At 42.3% G+C, this 8,945-nt stretch overlaps 1 protein-coding gene across 1 annotated transcript; it reads right to left on the bottom strand.

The window, feature by feature from the left end:
- Positions 1-923: 923 nt before the first annotated feature.
- On the bottom strand, positions 924-7,065 carry emx1 (empty spiracles homeobox 1). Its single transcript, XM_030392407.1, has 3 exons — positions 6,348-7,065; positions 4,456-4,640; positions 924-1,792 (listed from the first exon to the last, which is right to left on the bottom strand). Exons 1-3 carry the CDS (start codon positions 6,694-6,696, stop codon positions 1,625-1,627), a joined length of 702 nt encoding a protein of 233 aa, XP_030248267.1. The 5' UTR covers positions 6,697-7,065; the 3' UTR covers positions 924-1,624.
- Between the last annotated feature and the right edge of the window lie 1,880 nt (positions 7,066-8,945).

Here is an 8,945-nt window from a genome sequence, read left to right as displayed (position 1 = left end):
TAGGATGTCCTGAAGGAAACTCAAAACAAGGCGACTGCAGATGTCTTGACGTTTAGTCGGCCTTTTGTAAAAAAAAAAAACTCTGCACCGTATTTGACTTTCACGCCTCCTCCCTCCCTCCCTCCCTTGCTTGTCTTTTCTGTCACTTAGCTCACAAAACAAGACGTGAGGGGTCAGACGTCAGGGCTCTTCTCTGAAGCCTCTCGGGGTCATTAGGAGGAGATTCCTTCCGTTTCTTTTGACAGGTGATTACTGAGGCGCTTTGGTGAAAGAGCCGCCGCACAATAGTACCTACTTTCCCCTCTTTTTTTCTCTTTTTGTTCCAGAGGTCGCTCCCTCTGGAATGGGAATCATCTCTGTGCCCCCCCTCCTCCTCCTTCTCCTCCTCCTCCTCCTCCTTTTGCTGCTGGAATTTGGAGGAAATAGGTACAACACACCTGACACCTGTGCAACTGTCCCTGCAACACTCCTGCCACCTCACACAGACACTCCTCCAAATTTTCAGGGTTTTTCTTTTTTAAAAGCACAAAACAATAAAATCCCTCTCGGCTCAGAGTGCTCGCCCGCTCCCCTGCGCCGGGGAGGCTCGAGTGTCTGCAGGTCGTTTTCATTCCAATCAAACACTGCAGCAGCATGCCTCACACTGATCTGCACATGCAGCTCGAGCCGGGAGAGGGGAAGCGACTAATGAGTGAAACCTGCCGCTGTAATGGCTTTTTTTTTTTTCTATACAAGAGGAAACCCTGCCTGACTCTAACATGGCTGTCAGGGTGAACAAATCAAGCACCTGGTGTAGACAGAAAAATGTACATTTCTCATGAGAGAAATATCTTTTCTTTTTATTTCTAAAACATCTTTTTTTTTTTTTTTCTGTAATTACACGTTGGCAGAAGAAGCACAAATCTGTGGGGCTGCTTTTGTTCTTTTCTTTTTTTTTTTTTTTATTATGTGGCACAACTCGCCCCTGACGCCAGAGGTCTCTGCAGCTTCTCGTCTGTCCCAGAGTCACGCACAGCTGCTCGTGAATCACCTCTCTGTGGGGATGAATCTTCATTATAGGGAACCGCGGATCTTCTCCCACACGTGCTTCGTTTCCCCGCTTTTGTTCTTCTGGCTCGTCCCCTCCGACTCGAAATCGTGCCACAACGAGCGCGAGCTTTTAAATTAACGTGGCTCACGGGTTGGTGCTGCGCGACGAGGTGTTAATGACCTAAGCAGGTGGTTTAAAAACAGCTTTTAATGAAACAAATAGCCTTCTTTTCAAAAACAACTTTTATGCGTGGCCTATGTACAATTTAAAAAAAACAAAAAACAAACAAAAAACAAACACTATGATAGAGGTTGACGTTGTTTCTCTCTTCGTCTTCAGTCGTCACACCAAAGATTCATTAAACGATGCGTCTCCTCGTCCGGAGACGTTCACGACGGACGTCATTAAATAATTCTTTCTTTTTCTTCTCCCAGTGTCACAGAGTACAAACACCTCGATGAAGAGATGCGCAGCAGTCCTCTAACGGGTCTAATTATACTTAATGATATTACATAATAAATAGCGGTTGGTCCTCTGGTGCGTCAGAAGGAGACGCAGGGTTCGGGGTCGGAGGTTGTGTGTTTTTTTTCTCTTTCAGTCCTCTGAGGTGACGTCTATGTCCTCGGAGCTGGCCTGCTTGGTGGCGATGCGCCATCTGTTGATGTGGTGGTTCCCCTTCTTCTTCTGCTGGCTGTCGGGTCCCTCCTCCTCCAGCTTCTGCCGCTTGTACTTAGTCCGCCTGTTCTGGAACCACACCTTCACCTGCACAGACACACGGGCAGGGTTTAAAGATGAGGATGCACACAGGTGGTCACTCATTTTAAAGCCCACCTCCGATGTAAAACCTTTTCCTTCTTGTTCCTGATGTGCATTTTCTCTCTGATTTTAAGAGGCGGGCCTACCAGCATGATTTGTGACATCACAAACTGCATTTGCCAGCCAATCGTGGGCCGGTATTCAAGTGTGATGTTGACACTTGAAGCCTCCGGTGCTCAAACACTGAGGATGGACAGAACTTGTGAACTTTTAAGTGTTTAAATGTGGGGAAGAATCCACGTCAGACACAAGTTTTTAAGAATTCCTTTGACTTTTCACACTCGGGTGTCGCCGATAACATAAACGATGTGTTTAAGTTCACGGGTTCTGGGTCAATACGTGTCTGTTTTTAGAAATGAACCATTATTTTCATTATCTATTAATCCGCTGAGTGTTTTTCTCACATAATCGATGAACTGCTTCAACTATAAAATGTCAGAAAATGTACAAAGTCCAAGCTGACGCCATCGGATGCCAAAAACCTGCCGTGTTAATGTCTTGTTATATTAGATTCTGACACTTGCGTCATGAAAACGTCGTAGATTCTGCTCGACAAATGACTGAAACCGTGAATCGATTATCAGAAATGCTTCACAGCGTCCTGCAGTTTGACCGATCAACGAATCGGCTGATATTTTTGGCTCTACCTTTGATTTTTGCGACGACGAACGCGTGCCGGTTCGTATGGAAAACACTTCAAGTCAAAATAAAATGAAATAAAAAATGAATTTCACAATCCGTGCATCAATTTCTACATTTAAAACTAAAGATTTGATTGTATTCTCAATCCACCGTCACATAAATGGTTTATCTCCTTCAATCTGATCCCTGCTGGGTTTTTTTTTACATTTATTCTGCAGAAATGTTTATTTTAAAGGATTCCTGGTTAAACAAACTAACAACGACTTCTCGCCCCTCGTGTTTATATAACCGAGGATGCATTAATGTCCTGGAAAGGTCAGCCGGGTTTAATAGCTTCCTGACCGACGCTAGTGTGACCTTGGAATATGATATGGAATATATACGTGGCCGGGATGCATTTTCAAAATAGCAGCACAGCGCTCATACTCACTCTACGTTGTAAAAACAGTTTTGCTGAAACTCTCAAAGAGCCACAAACAACTGGACTAGTTCCAGTATTTTTTGTTAGTTTATCTAAAAGCAAGAGAGAAATAATCATCATCTCACAGTTTGACTGTTTCCCTTCAGCTGCTCGGGGTGATACTGAGAAAAAAAAGGCATTTTTATAACCGCTGACTTTGTCAGTCCGCTGGTCCAAATGTTTCTACAGAGGCAGGAAACAGACAGGTGTGCCATTTTATCATTTGTCAAATGCTGAGCTTTTGTTTTAACATCATTTATTTTCTCACGGCAGCATTTCTACAACCTTCTTTTCCCTTATAGTCCAGAATCGAATGGTTGCTGTGAAATATCGCGAGAAATCAGGCAAAAATGTAATTATATAGACAATAAAATCAAAGTGGTGAGACTGTTTCTGGTACAGACAGTTAGCTACATTTTTCTCCATTTTCTCATTATGCATAAAATAAATTAATCTGGTTGGATGGGTGTTTTTTGGGATGTTTGGGGGATAATTGATTACTATTTTATATTATTTTACATGTTTAGTTTAAGATACATCCCAAGCATTTTCCTGATTTTTTCCCAAAATAGTTAGCTAGAGAAATGTCACATGGAAATATCAGTAAATATAAAGATAATAGACTAAAATGAGGTGAACTCCTGATACTGCAGAGTCAGTAATAATAATAATAATTATAATAATAATAATAATAATAATTTAATTTAAAGCAGCAAAATTACAGATTAATCGCTGCAAGTTTTATTTAAACGGCTGTAATTGTTAATATCGGTTAATATCTTTAATCTTTGGTTTATTATTATTTACATATCATGAATTATCTGAATATAAATTATCATGATGCTAAATATGGTTGTTACATTGTTAAAGGTGCAGTACGTAGTTTTCGGGGCGTACATTTTGGTCAGGGGTGAAAAAGCTTCATTCACTTTTTTATGCCTAAATAAAATTAAATAAATAAAAAAAAACCTCTTCTTTTCATGACTCGATAAAATCAAACCCGTTTTATTGTGTTTGTAAGTGGCGGACCCTGCCACCTCTCTGGCTCCAGACAGTGTTTCCTCTGAGAACAGCTTGTTTATTCGGCGATGCGAACAAAAAAAAATGTTTCTGAGTTTCTGTTATTACTCATTGAAATTCTCAGTTGAATTTCCACAAACTGCTCCTTTAATGACGGAGGGAATTACAGATGAACTGATCCGGCAGCGGTGACACCAAAAAGAAGACATTTATTTGTATGTATTTCTATAAATCAGAGCTGCTGAGGGTTCAGTTAAAGGTGTTTAAGATTAAAGAGTGTACATTTGATCGATGCTGATGTTTAATGAGTCCATTAGGCTTCTTAATGGAGAACATGAAGAGGTTCTGCCGAGTCAGCTGTTCGGATAAATGCTGCTTCTGAGCTTTGTGCCAATCAATTACGCACAAGTTGCGTTATGTGAATATTAATTGATACACTCGATTCGTTTGATGCTTTGAAAGTGAAGGACTTTAACCATCAGCTCACCTGCGTCTCGGATAAACTCAAGCTGTTCGCCAGCTGCTTCCTCTCGGCTCCGACCACGTAGTGGTTCTTCTCGAAGGCTCGCTCCAGCCGGAGGAGCTGGGAGGGCGAGAAGGCGGTCCGGATGCGTTTGGGCTTCCTGGCGAAGGGACCGTGGAGCAGCAGGCTGTCCTGGGACACGTCGTTACCTTGGAAGAGAAACAACGAAGGTGGTGAAGGTGAGGGTGGAGCTGGAACACCTGGTTCCGACTGGACCGGTCAGGTGTGTGTGGCGGCTGCCTCATCAGAAACAGTGTGAACAGCGTTAATAGGTCCAAACACTCTGCTGTGGTGTGAGGAAGTGATGCTGCGGCGTCATTATCACACCTCCAGCAACATGTCGTCTGGAAAGGTATTATTTAAAAGAGTGGAAAATAAAATGTGGGAGTTTAATATTTATAAGAATAGAAAAATAATATATATGTTATTTAATTTCTGAAGTGAAACCCGACCTGCTGTTTTATTTCTGTATCAGCCTCACAGTTCAATCATAATTTAATTTGATTATTTTACGCACATGACGCCATGAAATCCGTCTGAATATCGCGCATTGACACGGAGACAAACACACTTCTGTGACTTATCTTTCATTATTATTTTGTGTTCTGTGATTATTTCTGGTGCACAAAAAAAATTATGCGACACATTTAATTTGAATGTTATTAAACTCGTGTCCCAGAATGCCTAAATAATTTGTAAAACTGTGAACAAGCCCGATAAAAAATGTTTTGTAGACCTGACGGTTATTTTTTTGAAGGTTGGTATGTTTTTCTTTTAATTGAAATAAATGAAGCAAACGTGCTCGGTTCTAGTTTTGGAAACTAAAAATGTGGATCTGACACAAACCTGTAAAATACACGTATCAGTCGGATACACAATTATACATTGTAGCTTAATTTGCATCAAAATGTTTTTAAATATATTTAAATATTTGTGTTATTGCAGCAATAATATTTGTTCACACTTACAATTATCTTTTAATTCTTCCCAATATTTCGTCAGGAAAGAGAAACTGCAAAATATTCTCCATTATTAAATGTTTATGTGTCGCTGAAACATCCAGAATACTGTTTGTTTTCTCTCCGATTTTATAATTGAACAAACTAATTTTCTCCTTTTTAATTATAAACTGATTATTTAAACTGTTTCCTTCGTTTCTGTCCAACCAGAAGACAAAATTAGATATTCTTTTTAAAAATCACAGGAAAAAACTAACTAATAATTTCGTGCAATGTATTAAAAACTGGCATCATTCTGTCTTTATTGTATAAGTCGATAAAAACACATGCGCAGTTTGGGTTGTGCCATGTTGGCTCCTCTGTGCGCTCAGCTCGGTCCGGTGAATAAATCACTGCAGGCTGCGCGTAAATCCTTCTGTTCCCATTAAACCGACTTTATTATCCTGGACTTGATCTGTTTGGTCTCCTCGGCCTGGCTGTTGTGCCAGATCTTTAGAAAAAAAACCTGTAGTCTGACCCAGGGCGAGTTTTCATGAATGGGGGGAAAAAAAAAGGAAATAAAATCAGCGCTTATCTTCTCGCTGCTGTGCGGCTGTGTGAGAGCCGCTGCAGGGCGCAGGGAGAGCGGGAACATGAGAGCAGCGCAGCCGGCGGCCTGCTCGTTTAATGCGAGCTGTGGCACAAATGTTCACAGTCGTGTCGTGGCGATGAAATATGAAGGACTGATCGATCTGATGGCTTCAATGAGATGAGAAATGAACACAATTCTTCTTCCTAAATCTAGTTTATTATGAGTCTAGAATTACTTTAATTGTTTGGCTTGAGAGGATAATTAATTATTGCGCACGTCTTCAAGTGGAATAAAAATCTGCGTCTTTGCATTTCTTTTTTTTTTACCTTGAAACCTGTGTCCAAAGAACCTGTTCCGGAGCACCCAGGGGTAGAAGTTGAGCGGGTCTCGGTGTTGCGTCCCGAAGAAGTGCGGATGCTGTAGGTGGGAGCCTCCGAGCTGGTGTGGAGCCACGGTGAGGGAGGGGTGGCCGACCGTCTCTGGGAACACCAGGTCCGGGGTCTGGTAGAGGGACCGGGCCGGTGGCCCCTGGTAGCTGTTCATTAAGGCATCCGTCGTCGGGTTGGAGTAACTTAGAGCCGTGGGACGGATCGGATCCTCGGCCGTCAGAGGGTTCTCCTTGGCGACCAGAGACTCTATCGTGAAGCAGCGCTTCCCTGCAGACGAAAACATCATCTCTGGGAGGCAAAACGAGACCAGAAGAGAAGAAATCTGTCGCTGTGGGGGAAAGAAGTAAAGCTCCCTCTCAGAGGCGCGTCATGACCACAGGTGGAGCGCTGAGGACGGTCTGCGGGTTCGTGTCTGCGCGGGCTCGTCCTGGAGGAGATGCTGCTACAGAACTCAACAGAGCTGCAAATGAGCCCGATCCGTGGACTCAGAGGGTTTCTGCGCACCGAGTCAAAGCGCCTCCAACCTTTCAGTGCGTCTCGACGCCGCGCACGGGAGCGAGCTGATTGGACCAGAGCACCTGCCAATAGGTCTTCCTCATTCAAGTACCTGCTTCATAGATCGACACGGGGGCCCCGGCGAGGGCAGCTTAGTTACAGAGGCACGCTGAGAAAACATGTGTGCTCCAATTAATGGCTCATTGTGCGTCCTATTCAGCCCGTAATATGTCGGTGTTCGGGAGGGGAAACAACCCGCCGGAGGGGGCCGAGCGGCGAAACTTCAGTCAGCCAGGAAATTCTCCAGAGGTGACGCTGACACGGAGGCGCGGGGTCAGAGGAGAGTCTCATGGACACGAGTGGAAACCTCACCAGGGTTGTGGTTGTTGTTCCTGGACGTGTTTCACTCCTCCACACAGTTAAATTACCTGGTTTAACAGATAGTACACTTAAAAAAAATCCTCCCATGTAATTTAAAGTGACGCTGGACGTGTTCACCAGAGCACCGACGGGCCTGTAACTTCATTTTCTCTCCCGCTGCTGAAGCACATTTTGCGCTCAGGTGAACTTTCACCAAAGATAAAAAAAAAAAACAGAAGCACCATTTTTTAATTTTCTTCAATCCCATAAAAATAAAACAGTTGATCATCTTTATTGATTAGTTTTATTTGTAATTCGTTGTATTACTGTGTGTGTGGGAGTGTGTGTGTGTGTGTTTTATACACGCTGAATCAGGAAATAAAGATTTCTTTATGGACATTTTTTATTTATCACTTATTTCTCGCGCTATAAATGCAAAACATATTGATCATAATAATAATATCAATAGCTGTAATAGAATGAACGTCATGTATATGCATATTTTAATATTATTTTATTTGTTTTTTTTGTTCGGGAAAGAGCAAAGAAACGGTAATATTACAAACACACAAACAGAAACATTAAAAAACAAACATTTATGTGAGTTTTACTTATTCAAAGACACAAACTTCCCTTCAGACTTCTCAGATGCATCAATTAGAATCAAATCAGTTGTTCTGAATCGAGTTTGACGCCTGAACGTTTTAATAAAACGCAGATCGGAGCCGGAGCTCGTCCTCTGTGGGAGCGCTCGGCTCCTGCAGGAGGAAGCAGCAGGTAATTGTGTTTGGGAGCTGAATCCCCTCGGCGCTCCGCTTCCAAGCTGCACTAACCAAGTTAATAATTATCCTCTTAATGCGCTCGTTTGCGCGGAGGTTGCATTAGAAAATCATTACCGGTGGAAATTATGAGGTAAAACAAGTTGTTGATTAGAGCGTTTAGAGCTAAAGGCTCCTAAAAGACTTGTCCCCCCAAAAATCTCCTTATTTCTCTCTTTAAGCATCATTTTTTTAAATAATTAGAATTATTCTGCGGACAGATCACATTTTTCCCGGAAACTGCAGGACTCACTGGAGCCACTGTTGAATAAAATAAACCTGTGAATGATTCTAATCTCATTAAAAACGCGTGCGTCAACATGTTGCTGTGGAGTTATTTTGCACCAGGACAAAAAAGATCTGTTCATTAGTCTGCGCGTCCTTCCCGAAACAAGAAAAGGTCATATTATAATCAAATCAAACACAAGTTAATAACCGTATGAAGCAGAGACTGATCAAACATTCTCAGGAGTCGCTGGAATTTATATTTAAACTCTCCACCCTCAGTTCAGAGGAAGGAACCGGAGGGCTGACCGAGCCGCGCCAGTTTAATGATGAAGCCCTGCGGGGCCTTTACGCACTGACCCGGGTGGCTGCTGGTTAATATGTGGCCAGACCCGCAAAAAAAAGAAAGAAAAACAAAGAAAAACAAAGCAGTGTTTCTGATGTTGTTCCGCTGCTGATCAGATCTGTGCGTAAAACCTCTTTTATTGTGAAAATCCTCATTTTAGGGGCGCGTACGTGACAATCTAAACCCAGATTTTGATATGATGAGATTTATGTCCTCTGTGAATCACACTGGAATCACAATTCTTCAGATTATTTATTAATAAGAGTGGAGGAGAAAAGGTTTGGTTACACA

This window comes from Sparus aurata, chromosome 16 (genome assembly GCF_900880675.1).
Source record: "Sparus aurata chromosome 16, fSpaAur1.1, whole genome shotgun sequence".
Lineage (NCBI taxonomy): Eukaryota > Metazoa > Chordata > Actinopteri > Spariformes > Sparidae > Sparus > Sparus aurata.
Note: the sequence above shows the minus strand (reverse complement) of the source record. Positions and strands in the feature narration are given on the sequence as shown.

Excerpts from the sequence above, each read along its gene's own strand:
- emx1 (XM_030392407.1), bottom strand. The coding sequence starts at position 6,696 with ATGATGTTTTCGTCTGCAGGGAAGCGCTGCTTCACGATAGAGTCTCTG. Across the intron at positions 4,641-6,347 it reads CTTTGGACACAGGTTTCAAG|GTAACGACGTGTCCCAGGAC; the intron begins GTAAAAAAAAAA and ends TTCTCTTCCAAG. Across the intron at positions 1,793-4,455 it reads TGAGTTTATCCGAGACGCAG|GTGAAGGTGTGGTTCCAGAA; the intron begins GTGAGCTGATGG and ends GTGTCTGTGCAG.